This window comes from Salvelinus namaycush, chromosome 6, assembly GCF_016432855.1.
Source record: "Salvelinus namaycush isolate Seneca chromosome 6, SaNama_1.0, whole genome shotgun sequence".
NCBI classification, from domain to species: domain Eukaryota; kingdom Metazoa; phylum Chordata; class Actinopteri; order Salmoniformes; family Salmonidae; genus Salvelinus; species Salvelinus namaycush.
The window spans coordinates 15678488-15697066 of NC_052312.1; the positions used below are offsets into that span (position 1 = coordinate 15678488).

The 18579-nt window shown below is 42.5% G+C and overlaps 1 protein-coding gene across 1 annotated transcript; it reads right to left on the reverse strand.

Moving 5' to 3' along the window:
• Positions 1-387: 387 nt before the first annotated feature.
• LOC120049689 (arf-GAP domain and FG repeat-containing protein 2-like) lies at positions 388-18058 on the reverse strand. The gene is made up of 13 exons (XM_038996040.1): positions 17357-18058; positions 13116-13209; positions 11354-11469; positions 9373-9520; positions 7233-7359; positions 6854-6958; positions 5869-6093; positions 4554-4626; positions 4239-4282; positions 3753-3848; positions 2416-2535; positions 1795-1865; positions 388-1444 (listed from the first exon to the last, which is right to left on the reverse strand). Exons 1-13 carry the CDS (start codon positions 17521-17523, stop codon positions 1397-1399), a joined length of 1434 nt encoding a protein of 477 aa, XP_038851968.1. The 5' UTR covers positions 17524-18058; the 3' UTR covers positions 388-1396.
• Between the last annotated feature and the right edge of the window lie 521 nt (positions 18059-18579).

Below are 18579 nucleotides of genomic sequence, written 5' to 3' on the forward strand. Positions count from 1 at the left end.
TACAAATCCTTCTTTAACCTGTATCCTCCCCTTCGTCTATACTGATTGAAGTGTATTTAACAAGTGACATCAATAAGGGATCAAAGCTTTCACCTGGTCAGTCCATATCATGGAAAGAGCAGGTGTTCTTAATCTTTTGTACACTCAGCGTATATGCCACCTCATGGACAAGGCTAGAAAACTGTGCAACATACGCCGCCTGGTGGTTGAATTGACCTATTTCAAGTTGTCAATTGGGAAGTTTTTAAATAGGCCATCCATAATTGGCTGAAAGCCAACGGAAGCAATTACTTGGGTAAATATTTGATTATCCAAACAGTTTGTTACAAGTTATATATTATGGAATATTTTCTCTCTCTCACACACCGAATAAAGAACTAGACACTGTTTAAAGACGCAACAAATATTTGAATTTATGAACATGGACACATCATCAGAAACACTTACTCAATAGAACTCTTTCTTTTGTTTGCAAGAGATCAATTTCATCTCCATATTTTCACCCAAAATAACAAACATTTGGTCCATTACAGGGAGAAATAAAACAGTTTTGTTTTGAAAATAGCTTTTACATTCAATAGTATCTCCTCTTGAAGCCCTCCAAGCGCATGCAGCCTGAGACTGAAACACAAATGATTTACTCCACACAAAAACTGACATAAAACAATACAAACGTGGTTTCCACATACATACACACAGCACATGGGGGTAAAGACAGGCTTGTCTGTAATGTCCTCCTATCTACATGCATTAGGAGGATGTTGTGTTAAGGCTGCCATAACCATCACTAAGGGGAAAAAATGCTTGCTTGTCATAATTTTTTCCTCGTCTTGTTCAGCTCTCATAGCCTTGAAGCGGGATATCTCTCCCTTCTGTAACTTGATACACACTGACTGACTGACTGACTGACTGGACTGGCTAGTTTTGGGGAGTTATTGAAGGCCGTTTTCAGAGGTGGCTCCAAAAAGCAAGCCGAATGTGATGATTTGGCGTACTGTTTTACGAATGGGACTGTTGATGCACAAAAGCGGGACATGGGAGAAACAGCGAAGTGTGTGTGCGTGTCTTGTTGATGGCACCCACAGAGCCCTGAGGTGGATTCTATTGTCATACAAACACCTTTAATATATGGTCACTCACAGACACACACACACACACAGGCACGCAATTGTACATGTTATTTCAACGGATCAACATTACTGTACAGAGACTCCACACACACACACACACACACACACACACGTACGTAGAGGGGAGAGGAGAGGAGCCTGCATGAATGTTTCCCCTCTCTCTGAAGGCGAAAATACTCTAGAGGCATTGAAATGGCAGCAGCTCCTAAAGTTCACTGGTCTTCATGTGCCCAGGGATGGTTGGGGGGTAGCCGGGGGCGCCGCTATCAGATGAAAGGGTTTCGCGACGTTCCTCTACTCGGGTAAACATTCCCCTGAGAGATGGCAAGAGAGAGGGAGGGAGAGATGGAAAGACAGGGAAAGGGTGAGAGAGATATGGAAAGAGGGAAAGGGTGAGGGAGATATGGAAAGAGAGAGGGTGAGAGATGGAAAGAGGGTAAGGGAGAGATAGAAAGAGAGAGGGTGAGGAGAGATGGAAAGAGAGAGAGAGAGGGAGGGAGATGGTGAGTTCCTGCTGTACATCTACATCACCAGAAAAGCCCTCCAATGCCTTTTGAATGAAGCATTAGCAGCTAGCGGTCCAAATCCCCAACAAACTGTGCAAATCTATTGAAGTACACTCAATGCTTATTGTAGTGTTGCTGTGGTGTGGTGTGGTACTCACAGTGAATGGGTTCACTGACATTGGACGAGGAACTTTGGGTTGAGAGTCCGATGCAGGGAAAGAGGTAAAACCTACAAACCCAATAACACCCCAAAATCAGAGATACATTAGGACCAAAGACTAATACATCCAATACTAGTCTGACAAACATAGAACATAGAATAATTACTAGAATAGACAACACCCCTCAGACCATGGAAGTTTCACTCATTCTAATTCCATGGGTTCTAACTCTATATTTGGGGACTGAGTTGGTATTATGTAAGCATGGGAGAAGACGCTGTGATCATCATTAGCTGTGATGTTGGCTCCTCTTAGGGTTTGAGGAGGCAGAGTTGGTTTTGATCACAGGCCAAACCCCATACATAACAGATGACATGGTATGCTGCTGCAGCCAAGCCAGAGAACACATCCATGCAGCACTGCAGTGATGAACTGTTTTGTTTCTTGGCAAAGCATGTACTGTACTGTAATTTGTATATATATAGAACACCAAATGGTAAACACTTTTTGTGTGCTCTTGTCCTATACAGTTGGAGAAAATTCTCAAAATAATTTTGTCCGAGAATAGAAAAAAATAGCATGAGAATTAGAATAGACTTATAGTCCACTTATACTTGCCGTTGGCTTCCTGGTTGTTGGCATGCTTGTGTGGAAATGCATTCTGGGTAGCGGGAGTTGGGAAGGTGGCGGACGGAGGGAACACTGAGGTTGGAGAGCTGACGAACCCACTGGAGTCACCTGCATAGGGAAACACAACATAAGGGTGTTAGGTCACACACAGTACATTGAAATATTACAATAAACCAAGAATCCAGGGGTCCCAAATCTCCAATATAACTGTTTGTTAGTGATTTCTAAACTACATGAACTATTAACTTCTCTAGAGTAGGGGGCAGCATTCGGAATTTTGGATGAAATGCATGCCCAAATTAAACTGCCTGCATCTCGGGCCCAGAATATATGATATGCATATAACTGGTAGATTTGGATAGAAAACATTCTAAAGTTTCCAAAACTGTTAAGATAGTGTCTGTGAGTATAACAGAACTGATTTGGCAGGCAAAATCCTCTGAAAAATCCATTCAGGAAGTAGTTTTTTTTTTGGTTTTGTAGTTTTCTATTCAATGCCAATACAGTATCCATTGACATAGGACTCAAAATGCAGTTTCTATGCCTTCCACTAGATGTCAACAGTCTTCAGAAAATGTTTCAGGCTTGTATTCTGAAAAATGAAGAAGTAAGAGCATTCTGAATGAGAGGACCATGCCATGTCACAGAGCTTTTTCCTGCGCAAGACCGAGAGAGTGCGTTTCTTGTTTACATTTTATATTGACGACGTTATTGTCCGGTTGAAATATTATTGATTATTTAGGCTAAAAACAACCTGAGGTTTGAATATAAACATCGTTTGACATGTTTCTATGAACTTTACGGATACAATTTGGATTTTTTTGGGGTATAAAGAGACTTTATCGAACAAAAAGAACATTTACTGAGTAAATGAATGTCTGCTGAGTGCAACCATATGTAGATCATCAAAGGTAAGGGATGAATTTTATCTCTATTTCTAAATTGTGTAACTGTTCTACCTGGCTGGCTACTGTTTGTAATGATTTGTCTAGTGGGCTATGTTCTCATAATCGTAATGTATGCTTTCGCCGTAAAGCATTTTTTAAATCTGACACCGTGGTTGGATTCACAAGCAGTTAATCTTTAAACCTATGTAAAATATGTTTTGATTTCTGAATTTTTATAATGAGTATTTCTGTATTTGAATTTGGCGCCCAGCAGTTTCACTGGCTGTTGAAGAGGTGGGACGCTACCGTCTCACGTGCCCAAGAGAGGTTAACTAATGAAGACTGTCTATAAATTACTTGTATACAGTTACCCCTGTTACTGTACATTCTTGACCTTTGCCCCCAGGCTGAATAAGTAGTGCTCTGCTGGCAGCTTACCTCCTGAGGTGGACCTGTTGAAGGGGTTACTGGGGGACAGGGCAGGCTGCTGCTGCTGCTGAGAGCTGGAACTGGAGCTGAACGGGTTGGGGAAGTCTGAGACATGGAGGTAGGAGACAGAGAGACAAGGATAGCGAGAGAGAGAGAGAGAGAGAGAGAGACAGAGAGAGAGAGACAATAGTTCATGGATATGTTCAAGCCTTTCAAAGTCTTTCATGAAAAATATACACCTGCATGCAGGGGCGCAACTTTCACTGGGGACAGGGGGGACATTCTGAAATTGCATTTTTGTCCCCGCTAGTTTTATCATGGGAACGTGATACAAAACGAGGCAACGGTGTGCTTTAGGACCGGTAGGCTGTTTGGAGTGTTTAACCGAGAGGTTAAAAAAATATATATATAAAAAAGATGTCCCCCCCCAACTTCTAAAACAAAAGTTGCGCCCCTGCCGCCATGATTGATTAATATTTTTGTAACACTGCCTACTTGCAAATGTTTGGGATCCCGACACAGCATCCACGCCTGGAGAGCTGAAGAAAGTTGGAAAAGAAGAGGAAAGAGTTAGGACCAACTATATATTATTACATGCATGAACATTAAAAACAAGTCAATTTAATATTGCAGTTGCCTCCAGCTATGTTGTGGGCCTGTCATGAATTACTAAACCAAGGGCATGCAGATATCCTGAGCAAATAAAACTATGTATTTGTACCGGGACTGGTGCACTTTAACAGAGTCTACACTTCTTCGATGCATTAAATAGGAACGTTAAGTGTATTTGCTTGACAGCGCATTCATTACCTGGCAGGAGTGGAACTGGAGGACAGGCGGTTCCCAAATAGGGTGCTATACTGGGGTAGTCCACCGGGGGGTGCTGAAAACACACATTCAAATAAATAGACGAACCATAGACGGGTTGGTTTTCTAGGCTTAACAACAAAACCGACGCGTGCGCAAGTATGGGGCAAAACAGACAGGGTTGTCTTAGATTGTTGACAACATGTAAACTATATTTTGTCTCCAAATGTTTATTGAAAACATAAATACATTTGCACAATGAGCACTTGTCTCTCAAATTCATCATTACAGTTGTTGGTTAGCTAGCTAGCAAATTTTAGCCAATATTAGCATAGACATGACATGAGTCACAACACCTCAAAACAAGAAATGGTATCAATAAAAAGCTACAACGAGCTGAAACAAGCCACATACGATTCCCCACACGGCAGCTTCTTGTCATTGTTGCTAGCTATCAGACCTCTCTGAATCATAACACCATATGGCCTTCTGCCTCGTAATGTTGTCAGCCACCCAGTCTATAAGCACAGGGCTCAGCTGGGGGCTAATTTCAGAGATCACATGTAATTGATTTGATTTGACATAGGGTGCAAAGTTTCCACTCCCAGTGTGTGATTGGTCAAGGTATAACTATTGACTGTGCAGTGTAAAAAAAAAAAACGTATAGTTCAATGCTATATTAATCAAAAGAAACTACACATAAATCTACCTACAGTATATTATTGCCCAGGGGAGAGATATTATGTATTGAATCATGGAAATATATGATGATATATGATGATATATGTTCAAACATGCCTAAGGCATTGTTCCTGCACATTTATGTTATCATTAGTTAGCAGTTAGTAGCATTGCTAAATCAAAACTGGAACATATTTCCAAGGTTGTTCTGTAACAACACACCGGTTTAGTATTGAGTGCAGAAAACACAACGGGGTCATTCACTTAGTAAAACTTTGGCATTTAGAGTAAGGCATTATGCAATGTAGCTGACAATAATCTCACTCTCTCTCTCTCTCACTCACACACACACACACACACACACACAACTATGTCTTACTATACTTGTGAGGTCTTTTTTGGGATTCAAAATCCTATTTTACCTAACCCCTAAACTTTACCATAATCCTAAACCTAACCTCTAAGCCTAAAATAGCATTTGTACAAGTGAGGACCGGCAAAATGTCCTCACTTCTCTGAATTTTTGTTGGTGTACTATTCTTGTGAGGATTTCTGGTACTCACGAGTATAGTAAAATGTGTACACACACACACACCCACCCTCTCCCACCCCCCACACACACTCCTTCTACCCTTACCTGTAGGTCCAGGTCCAGGCGACGTGTCAGAGAAGACACTGTTTAGTTGGGACAGGGCAGCGTAGCGGTCCTGGTGGTTTGTGTGTGTGTTTGGGCTGGGGGCTGGGGGGGTGATGCTGAGGGCACTGTGACTCTGCTGCTGGCTGAGCCCCCCAAAATCCACACTCAGAGACTTAGGGAAGGCCCTGAAGGGGGCTAAGCCCCCCGAGGAGGACACTGTACGACCTGAGAGGACCAAACAAAGATGGCTGAGATAAGGAAGGCTGGGGGTGAGTCCGAGATGGCACCCAATTCCCTATATAGTGCACTGCATTTGACCAGGGCCTGCAAAGTAGTGCACTATATAGGCAATAGGGTGTCCATGCATGTTTTTCCATCGTGACTTGACCATCCAATAGCCTCACTAAAACAAGATAGCAATAGAACCTCAATGGATTATTGGGGAAATCCTAGCTTTGCACAAACGTATAGCATGCTACATGTATTAGCAGCCAGCAGGAGTTGAATGTGTTCCTGGATAGGGTCTGTCCTGGACAGAATCATAGCATACTTCTGAGCTGTGAAATACTATTGGGCCCCTGTTGAATGGGGCATTATCCACTCTCTAAAAATAGTTTTATTCGTGTTATTTCTCTCTTTCCATCTATCTATCTCAGGGTACAGTGTGTCTCTGCCTGACCTGGCCAGTTCTCCGACCGGGGACTTTGAAGGGAGAAACGGACTAATCAGAATTAATAGCAGAAGAGTACAGGACTACTGGCGAGTAGGCACACCCACCAAGGCTATATTCTTCTGTTTTGTTCTATTCTATACCTCTGAATAAACATTCAGGACACAATCAATTACTGTACGGGTTAGTGCCATACCTGCTTAGTTAAAAAAACTAAAGTGAAGTTGTTTTTGAAAGTGCTACTGGCTAAGGAGGTAAAAGTTGAGAGAGAGTAAAAAGGAGAGATATTTAAGTAGAGGAGGGTGTGGTCTTTACCTGAGGGTCGAGGGAGGGCAGGAAAGGAGGGGGCGTGGCTCTGGGGTCCAATCGTTGAAGACAGAGAGCCTGGACGTTGTCTCTCTATACCTCTCAGTAGAGACTCTGAGAGAGAGTGAGAGAGAGAGAGAGAGAGAGAGAGAGAGAGGAGAGAGAGAGAGAGAGGAGAGAGAGAGAGAGGAGAGAGGAGAGAGAGAGAGAGAGAGAGAGAAGGACAGAGAAGGACAGAGAGATTGGCAAGGAGAGAAACAGGAAAAAGGAGAAAGAAACAGACATAACGATAGAGAGAGGTGGAAAGAGAAAGAAGAAACAGGCGTCAAACAATGTTGCCTCAGGTTCCATTATTCATGGTACCAAAAAAGAATGTGAACAGTCCTACCTTTCAATGGGGGGTCTCTAAAACTCTGGGAGCGTGAGGGAGCACGGCCGGTAAACACATCAGCCCTCATGTCTGCAGGGGAGATGGCGGGGACTCTGTCCCCCCAGGACGAGAGCTGGGACTGGGACTGGAGGAGAGGGGAGACGGGGGTGGGAACCAAACAGTGGGTGGGTGTATTTCTCCTCTGTGTTACATTATCTTCACTCTCTCTAACTCTATTAGTCTTCTCCACAGTAACACTTCTAACTCTATTACTCTTCTCCACATTAACACTTCTAACTTTATTACTCTTCTCCACAGTAACACCTCTCACTAACTCTATTAGTCTTCTCCACAGTAACACCTCTAACTCTATTACTTTTCTCCACAGTAACACCTCTAGCTCTATTACTTTTCTCCACAGTAACACTTCTAACTCTATTAGTCTTCTCCACAGTAACACTTCTAACTCTATTACTTTTCTCCATAGTAACACCTCTAACTCTATTACTCTTCTCCACAGTAACACTTCTAACTCTATTAGTCTTCTCCACAGTAACACCTCTAACTCTATTACTTTTCTCCACAGTAACACGTCTAACTCTATTAGTCTCTCCACAGTAACACGTCTAACTCTATTAGTCTTCTCCACAGTAACACCTCTCATTAACTCTATTACTCTTCTCCACAGTAACACTTCTAACTCTATTAGTCTTCTCCACAGTAACACCTCTAACTCTATTACTTTTCTCCACAGTAACACTTCTAACTCTTAGTCTTCTCCACAGTCACACTTCTAACTCTATTACTCTTCTCCACAGTAACACTTCTAACTCTTAGTCTTCTACACAGTCACACGTCTAACTCTATTAGTCTCTCCACAGTAACACTTCTAACTCTATTAGTCTTCTCCACAGTAACACCTCTAACTCTATTACTCTTCTCCATAGTAACACCTCACTAACTCTATTAGTCTTCTCCACAGTAACATTTCTAACTTTATTAGTCTTCTCCATAGTAACACCTCTAACTCTATTACTCTTCTCCACAGTAACACTTTTAACTCTATTAGTCTTCTCCACAGTAACACTTCTAACTCTATTAGTCTTCTCCATAGTAACACCTCACTAACTCTATTAGTCTTCTCCACAGTAACATTTCTAACTCTATTAGTCTTCTCCATAGTAACACCTCTAACTCTATTAGTCTTCTCCACAGTAACACCTCTCACTAACTCTATTACTTTTCTCCACAGTAACACTTCTAACTCCATTAGTCTTCTCCATAGTAACACCTCTAACTCTATTACTCTTCTCCACAGTAACACTTCTAACTCTATTAGTCTTCTCCACAGTAACACTTCTAACTCTATTAGTCTTCTCCATAGTAACATCTCTCATTAACTCTATTACTTTTCTCCACAGTAACACTTCTAACTCTATTACTCTTCTCCACAGTAACACTTTTAACTCCATTAGTCTTCTCCACAGTAACACCTCTAACTCTATTAGTCTTCTCCACAGTAACACCTCTAACTCTATTAGTCTTCTCCATAGTAACACCTCTAACTCTATTAGTCTTCTCCATAGTAACACCTCTAACTCTATTACTCTTCTCCACAGTAACACCTCTCACTAACTCTATTACTCTTCTCCACAGTAACACCTCTAACTCTATTACTCTTCTCCACAGTAACACTTTTAACTCTATTAGTCTTCTCCACAGTAACACTTCTAACTATATTAGTCTTCTCCACAGTAACACCTCTAACTCTATTACTCTTCTCCACAGTAACACTTTTAACTCTATTACTCTTCTCCACAGTAACACCTCTCATTAACTCTATTACTTTTCTCCACAGTAACACTTCTAACTCCATTAGTCTTCTCCACAGTAACACCTCTAACTCTATTACTCTTCTCCATAGTAACACCTCTCACTAACTCTTACTCTTCTCCACAGTAACACCTCTCACTCTCTTTTTCTCTTGCTTTCTATCAATCTCTCCCTCCTTTCTCTCTCCCTATCTCTTCACTCTTTCTCTCCCCCTTTTCCTCTTTACTTTCTCCTTCAATTTAATTTAATAAAGCTTTATATACATGAAATATCCCTCTGCCTCTATAGCATCTCCTCAATCCATCGGAGGAGTTATGTATCTCACCAGTGTGCGTATGGATCTGGCGGAGGGGGGCACGGCGTGGGATGGGGCCTGGGCGGGCGGGGGGGCGTGAGAGGAGGGTAAGGCCTGCAACCCCGGCGGGCTCCAGGGTCCCTCCACCTCCCTCCGGCTCTTGTTCTTCGAAAAATGCCTGAAAAAAAGTTCCATGTTGCTGTGACTACATTTGAAGAAGAGATTTTATTTCAATGAGACTAAACTAATAAAAAATAATTTTCCCAATGTAAGTAAATGCATTGTGCTAAAAATGATTTGAATGGACATTTAACACATTCACCTCAGTGTACAACTTTGAGTTGGGATGAGTTCGAAATAGGTGGTACGTCTGACATATACAGTTGACGTCTGAAGTTTACATACACCAATGTTGGAGTCATTAAAACTCGTTTTTCAACCACTCTACAAATTTCTTGTTAACAAACTATAGTTTTGGCAAGTCGGTTCGGACATCTACTTTGTGCATGACACAAGTCAGTTTTCAAACAATTGTTTACAGACAGATAATTTAACTTATAATTCACTGTATCACGATTCCATGGAGTCAGAAGTTTACATACACTAAGTTGACTGTGCCTTTAAACAACTTGGAAAATTCCAGAAAATTATGTAATGGCTTTAGAAGCTTCTGATAGGTTAATTGACATCATTTGAGTCAATTGGAGGCGTACCTGTGGATGTATTTCAAGGCCTAATTTCAAACTCAGTGTCTCTTTGCTTGACATGATGGGAAAATCAAAAACAATCAGGCAAGACCTGAGAAAAAAAAGTAGACCTCCACAAGTCTGGTTCATCCTTGGGAGTAATTTCCAAACGCCTGAAGGTACCACGTTCATCTGTACAAACAATAGTACGCAAGTATAAACGCCATGGGACCACGCAGCTGTCATACCACTCAGGAAGGAGACACGTTCTGTCTCCTAGAGATGAACGTACTTTGCTGCGAAAAGTGCAAATCCATCCCAGACCAACAACAAAGGACCTTGTAAAGATGCTGGAGGAAACAGGTACAAAAGTATCTATATTAACATAACCTGAATGGCCGTTCAGCAAGGAAGAAGCCACTGCTCCAAAACCGCCATAGAAAAGCTAGACTACAATTTGCAACTGCACATGGAGAAATGTCCTCTGGTCTGATGAAACAAAAATAGAACTGTTTGGCCATAATGACCATCTTTATGTTTGGAGGAAAAAAGGGGAAGCTTGCAAGCTGAAGAACACCATCCCAACCGTGAAGCACGCACGGGGGTGGCAGCATCATGTTGTGGGGGTGCTTTGCTGCAGGAGGGACTGGTGCACTTCACAATATAGATGGCATCATGAAGAAGGAAAATGATGTGGATATATTGAAGCAACATCTCAAGACATCAGTCAGGAAGTTAAAGCTTATTTGCAAATGGGTCTTCCAAATGGACAATGACCCCAAGCATACTTCCAAAGTTGTGGGGAAATGGCTTAAGGACAACAAAGTCAAGGTATTGGAGTGGCCATCACAAAGCCCTGACCTCAAGCCTATAGAACATTTGTGGGCAAAACTGAAAAGGCGTGTGCAAGCAAGGAGGCCTACAAACCTGACTCAGTTACACCGGCTCTGTCAGGAGGAATGGGCCAAAATTCACCCAACTTATTGTGGGAAGCTTGTGGAAGGCTACCCGAAACGTTTGACCCAAGTTAACCAATTTAAAGGCAATGCTTCCACATACTAATTGAGTGTATGTAAACTTCTGACCGACTGGGAATGTGTTGAAAGAAATAAAAGCTGAAATAAATCATTCTCTCTATTATTCTGACATTTCACATTCTTAAAATAAAGTGGTGATCCTAACTGATAGGGACTTTTTACTAGGAATAAATGTCAGGAATTGTGAAAAACTGAGTTTAAATGTATTTGGCTAAGGTGTATGTAAACTTTCGACTTCAACTGTAGATATCTTTATGGAGATATGATATCTTTATTGATTCTTTTCACCATTTCTTCTTCTCGTATTTGTCCTGGAGGAACTCCTTGAGCTTCTGTGAGTCCCTTTTGTCGAAGCATGCATCTGTCTTTGGCTCAAAGACACACAGCCAGGTCCTCCTCCCCACCTACACACGTGCAGAGCCGCAGATACACGTACGTGCGCACAGACAAACACGAACACACAAATAATGATGCAGAACATCAACAATAGGCACCACACATACACACACAGTCTTGTACAACTAACCTTGTGGGGACACACAAGTCAGTCCCATTCAAAATCCTATTTTCCCTAAAATCCTAAACCTAATCCTGAATCTCACCCTAACCAGTACCCTTCCCCTAACCTTAAACCGAAAACCTAACTTTAACCCTAAACCTAACCCTAGCTCCTAACCCTAAACCTAACCCTAAACCTAACCCTAGCTCCTAACCCTAAAACTAACCCTAGCTCCTAACCCTAAAACTAACCCTAGCTCCTAACCATAAAACTAACCCTAAAACTAACCCTAGCTCCTAACCCTAAAACTAACCCTAGCTCCTAACCCTAAAACTAACCCTAGCTCTAAAACTAACCCTAGCTCTAACTTGAAACCTAATTCTATCCCTACCACTAATTCTATCCTTAACCCTAAATGCCCTAGAAATAGCATTTGACCTTGTGGGGACCAACAAAAAGATCCCCAGTTGGTCCAATTTTCATTTGTTTACTATTCTTGTGGGGACTTCTGAACCCCACAAATGTAGTTAAATATTTCTGTACACACACACACACCAAAATAATAATGTAGAAAATGAACAATAGACACATCTGCCTACCAACACATTAGTTAACATGCTAGTCACATGCTCTGATCGACACTACTGTAGCTCACTGACTAATTATGAATCACCAACATCAACACATTAATCTAACCAAATCTGACTATCCAGACTTTTCTACCTGATATCTGTGCAATGAATCAGACACTCATGCACGCACGCACACATTAATTAATTTCTAATTAAATTGTGTTATGTAAACTTTGTAAAGTTTGATCCCTTTCACTGCAGACACGCTCTCTCACCTCACACACACACACACACACACACACACACACACACACACACACACACACACACACACACACACACACACACACACACACACACACACACACACACACACACACGTTCTCTCTTTCCCTCACACACACACAGTGATGAGGTGGTTTGTGTGTACAGTAACTGCGATGTTCGATCCGATTCACTGCACAAATTGGGCAGAGCACCTACATTCCTCCAGAAAAAGCCTGTAACCACCAAACAGTGCTACACTCTATTGGTCTGACTGGTACAAGAGAGGGAAGCATCAAGCATCCTCTTCTATCTCATAAAGATGGATGAGATTTTAGCTGGACCTTATTTAGTCTAGTTCACATTAAAAAACTATTCCTTAGACAGAGATAGATTCATCCATCTCATGTGGCCTCAATCCCTCTCCTGGTGGCCTCGGCCCAAGGATGTACATTTATCATTTATGATATCTATTTATAATATCTATATAATCTATTCTTGCTCTATTCATCCTGGGACATGTATATATTGAATACTGAATGTTAGGAGTCCAAGTATGCCTCATGGTTGTGTTTTGTTCACCTTTTCCTGCTGTTGAAATCTTGAAGTATCCAGCTGAGATTTGAGCATTATGCCCAGAATTGAAATGAAGTGGGTGAAATACAGGTGTAATACTGTTAAGTCCCGCCTACAAGCCCACCTGACTGTCACTCACCTCATTGCCATGGTTTTGCAGAAACTCCACTTCCTGTTGGGAGAAGGTTGTCATGGAGATAGACTTGACTCTGTGGGGAGGGTTGAGTCCTCTCCTGAGAGAAGAGAGAGATTGGAAAAAGAGAAACCGATAAAAGAGATATGTAAGATATGTGAAAGGGGGCAAACCACATTTATAACATACATCGCTAAAGACGACCAATTGTGATACAGCATTTAAAAGAGGAAAGGGATGTAGAGGGTATTTAAATTGTTCAAAAAAATGGATGCAATGACAGGTGACTGTGAGAAAAAGTGAAAATGAATTGTTACCGTGAAAATGGCCATAGTGAAAATGTATACAGTGTAGAGAAGGCTTACACAACAGTACATAATAGTGTGCTCATTCACTGTTCTTTGGAGTGAGCCAGTCCAAGACTCTAAACCTGTGCTAAAATCTCACCGCTGCGAATTAGTGAAACCTTGCGAAATGTCCCTCAGCCACAGCCTATAATCTGTTGGGGATCTGAGCTATGGTCTGCATGCAGAATACAATACATGAGCCTGAAGAGAACGCCAAACCTGGAGCCATGCCGAAATGAAACGTAACACGAGCGCGACTACGGGCACGCCTGAAAATGATAAGGTAGTCTGATTAACTGTAGCATAGGACACCAAGGGGAGGAAGAGACACATGTTAAAGTTTCTTGTCAATACTCAAATGTAACAGCAGCATCCTAAAATTTAATCTGCAGATGCAACATACTGGTTAATCATTATCTGCATGCACAGCCTGGTCTCATAAACCTGACGTAACATAGTAATCAAATCAGATCACATTTTATTGGTCGCATACACATATTTAACAGATCACAGGTGTAGCGCGGATGTAGCGGGTGTAGCAAAGTGCTTATGTTCCTAGCTCCAACAGTGCAGTAATACCTGACAATACAAAACAATACACCCAAATCCCCAAAATCTAAAGGAACTAAGAGATATATAAATATTAGAACGAGCAATGTCAGAGTCCGGATAAAACAGTATGTAAACATTACTAAAGTGACCTGTGGTTAATGACTATGTACATAGGGCAACTGTCACAGCTGCTCCCGCTCTTCCCCCCAGGGGCTCGAGGGCGTCAGGCTCCCCAGCATTGCGCACTCCTGCCACCATCATTACGCCCACCTGCCATCCCCCATCAGTGTATTATTGGACTCACCTGGACTCAATCACCTGTTTATTACCTCCCCTATATTTGTCAGTTCCCCATCTCTGTTCCCTGCTGCTGCAATGATTGTCGTTTGTCATTGTGAATCAGTGTGCTGACCTTGTTAATGTCTTGCTCTTTGTCTGTTCCTAATTAAATGTCAACTCCCTGTACCTGCTTCTTGTCTCGGCGTCGGTCCTTACAGCAACAGTCTCTAAGGTGCAGGATTGAGCCGGCCTAGTAACAGTGACTAAAGTTCAAGGCAGGGTACTGGGCCGGGAAGTGGTGACTGTTTAACAGTCTGAAAGCCTGGAGATTCGGGATGCACCGATATGAATTTTTTGTCCGATATCCGATATTTTCCTTGCCAAAAAAACCCCCGATACCGATAACCAAATTTTAAAATTTGTGCGGCCTTTTAAGAATTCTAGTACAGTTAAATAGTTGCAACACACACACACTGAGCAAAAAGTTATTTTGTTGGCATTTACGTATGTCCCCATTACCAGAAAAACAAAATCAAAACCTATTTCTTTCACTTACTTGCTGTGCTGTTTCGTTGTTCATTTGTTCAGTCTCAACCAGGATTTCGTCATACTTGTCAAGCAGTGAAGTTTCAGCTCTGTCTGTCCGTGGCCTCTCTTCCTTGGTGCGCACTGTCACTGTGTCCGTTTCCATCTTGTCCAGCTGTGTCTGTAACATTTCACGTAAACCCTGTTTCTTGTCTGCATCGAAGTAGCGGTCCTTGTACCTAGCATCGAGCATGGTGGTGACAAATTAGAGGCTCAGAGAGAATGCCACCGAATCGCCTGTTCACAGCCTCTAGTAGAGTACTTTTCCAAGTTAACCGACGGTCTGTGTTGGCATTTTTGTTGAGCAGGCATTTCAATGCCATGACAGGTTATCACATCAGCTGCAGACGCAGTTGAGCTTATTTCTCGAGTCAGTTGTTCGAATGGAGCTAGGAGTGTTCATGTTTCCAAGTTTCAAACATGTTCTCAAATGCCATTGAAATGGCAGCAGTGGTATGAGAACCAGGACATTCCTGAGCATGCAATACGGCTTTCCTCAGTACGAAATCCTCGTGGACCCACTGTTCTGTCAGACTCATAATGCTCATGGGGCTGACATCGCTGGTCCAAATATCAGTTGTGAAGCTAATAGCAGTGACACCCATAGCAAGTAGCTCATGGATGTGAGTTTCAACAATACTATGTAACTCCGGTAGGGAAACATCTGAAAAGTAGTGCCTACGTGGTAGTGTGTACCGGTGCTCGACCAGTTTGCGAAAGCCAACATCATCCACGACAGAGAACGGTTGATTGTCAAGGGAAATTCATTCCATTATCTTGGCATTAATGGATTTCGCCTTTGCGTTGCCTCGCTGAAATGTTCTTACTCTTTCAAATGACTGCTCGACTTGTTGACTGCACGATCCACACAGCAGACATTGTGGGCTAGGTTAGGAATGCTGTGTTGCACGTGTAGCGCTATATTTTTCGTGGCGTCATTACGCCATCTACCTATGTTAGATTGGTATGCACGTCAGCTTTGACATCGGTTTTGCACATCGGCGTTAAACTAGACATCCGATGTTGGCATTTTTAGCTAATATCGGCCAATTCCGATATGCTTACCGATATATTGTGCATTCCTACTGGAGATAGAAGCTATTTTTCAGTCTCGGTCCCAGATTTGGTGCACCTGTACTATCTCCGCCTTCTAGATGGTAGCGGGTTGAGCAGGCTGTGGCTCGGGTGGCTGAGGTCCTTGATGATCTTCTTGGCCTTCCTGTGGCATCGGGTGCTGTAGATGTCCTGGAGGGCAGGCAGTGTGCACCCGGTGACACTCAAATTATGTTACGATTGGTATGGTTACATAAGACAGAAGGTTGATTAAGGAAAAAAATTAAGTTGGGTGATTGGTCGGGGTGGACGGGTGGGCGTACACTGGGAACTTCTAGCAACCCAAAGGTTGTGTGTGGAAGTTTCATCACGGCCAACTTTAACGTTTTATCTAATTAGCAACTTTGCAACTACTTACTACTTTTTAGCTAATTTGTAACTACTTAGCATGTTAGCTAACACCTATCTCTACCCTTAACCCTTTAACTTAAGTCCTAACCCTAACCTTAACCTCTAACTTAGCACTTCTCGAACTCGGTACTCATGACCCCAAGGGGTTGATGTTTTGGTTTTTGCCCTAACACTACACAGCTTGATGATTCATTGCTTATTTGAGTCATCTGTGTAGTGCTAGTGCAAAAAAACAAAACGTGCACCCCTTGGGGTCCCGAGGACCGAGTTTGGGAAACCCTGCCCTAAACCCTAGCCTAACTAACATTTGCAGCCTAGCTAACATTAGCGTTAGCTACAACAAATTGGAATTCGTAACATATTGTAATGAAACAGCCGGGAGCAGGTCTCGAACCCTCAACCTTCTAGCCCGAGGCGCTATCGACAATGCATGCTCGTGCGGCAGAGTCGATTTCCACGCTTATAAACCCAGGGTCGTTACACTACTCCCTCCTTTCAAAGAGCGCTAGCTTGGGACTCTACGTGTTACAGGAACGCCCTCACCGGCCAAGCACACGCACTGTCATGGATGCAAGGTCCGATCACTTCTGACACCAATGTAATGAAACAGCAGGGAGCAGGTCTCGAACCCTCGACCTCCTAGCCCGAGGTCCGGCGCGCTATCGATTGTGCCGCAAAAGCATGCTCGTGCGGCAGAGTCGATTTCCGCGCTTATAAACCCAGGGTCGTTACAATATCATTTGTTTTGCAAATTGGTAACATATTGTAGAAATTGCAATTCGTAGCATATTGTACGAATTGCAATTCGTAACATATCATACAAAATGGATAATGGACACACAAATGAACACCATTCTAATTGGAGAATACCAAATTTACATTTACTATGTTACGTCTACCCATGAGTCCGGGTTGGCATGCAATGGGCTTAGTTGTATAGTTTTATTATAACTGTAGGCATAAGTAGCCTAATAGCCTATGCGCAATATGCACGTTATAGAAGAAGCTATCCATACTTACAGCATTCCAGAGCACGACGTGCAAACGAAGCAGCCCACGGTGATATCGATGTAAGTCACCCCGGGTTGAGTGCACTCGAAGCAGTGTTTGTTTACTCCAGCCTGGGCCAACTCCCGGACCTTGCGGGCGCATATCTCTTGGTTGTCCCGATGTTTTCGGTTCGACATGTTGCTGTCTCGGCCCGCTCTCCCCGCCTTTGGTCTGGCACAGACGACAGGCTCGTAGTGGTGAGCCGCTTACCACTGGCCCTCCGCTATCCTCTCTGCTATATCCCTTCGTTTACAGTATATGTTACTCACGCCCGCATTATTTATGCAGCTCGCTTTAACGTGATTTGAGACCGATATTACATGCTTGCGTCAGGCTATTTCGTGTCTTTAGCAGAAGAAGTCAGAGGAGATCTTGTCATACTGTCAAACAGTTTTACTACGTCGTTATTTATTTATTAATAGCTGCGGTATTCTCTTCGGCAGTGGAAAAAGAAATATGTCTCGCTCTAAATATCTCTCTCCTCTCTCTGCTCGCCATACGAAGACGCATCGCTTTGGAATGGTGACAGATTTTTGGAACCCAGATTGCCAGCTAAGGAAAGGACAGAGGATCACACATAGCATAGAGCGGTAAATAAAATAACCAACAGAGAAGAGAAAAAATAAACCATTATATTTACGAAATTATATTCTATATGACTAGATTATTTTATGAGAGTTGTCTGATGTGAGTTTATTTTCACAGTAACAGCAACACACATTTTATGCCTGTCATGGGGAGACTATATCACGCCCATTGCATTATGACGTCCGAAATGAAAAAAATGTTTTAGCTGTCTTGAATTTGTTAACTCTTCACATCGATTTCCGATAAAACCCTATCCATTTAGAACAGTAAAAAGCAATATATGATCGGTTACTATACACGTCCCAAAGGGTTTACGCACGCGTCATTACGCACATGTAGTAATTAAACAGATTCAAGATAGATAGCCTACGCAAAGTAAATCCCTCCTTAACACTTGAGATTGGTTTCAGATTTTACACTCAGAGCAGATCAGCCAATGCATGTAATGTAATGATGTCTTTTGGTTACAAAGGAGAGCCATGTGCAGGCAGGTCAGGTGATATCGGCCTGGCTGAGTCCCTGCAGCAAATGTTACACAACTGTCATTTGATCCTACAAGCTTTTCTGATGGTGGTGTAGGATGTAAACATTGTAAGCCTGATTGC

Coding starts and splice junctions, on each gene's coding strand:
- LOC120049689 (XM_038996040.1), bottom strand. CDS start 17,523: ATGTCGAACCGAAAACATCGGGACAACCAAGAGATATGCGCCCGCAAG. Junction 6,959..7,232: donor TAGAGACCCCCCATTGAAAG/GTAGGACTGTTC, acceptor ACTCTCTCTCAG/AGTCTCTACTGAGAGGTATA. Junction 1,866..2,415: donor CAACAACCAGGAAGCCAACG/GCAAGTATAAGT, acceptor TTGGGTTTGTAG/GTTTTACCTCTTTCCCTGCA.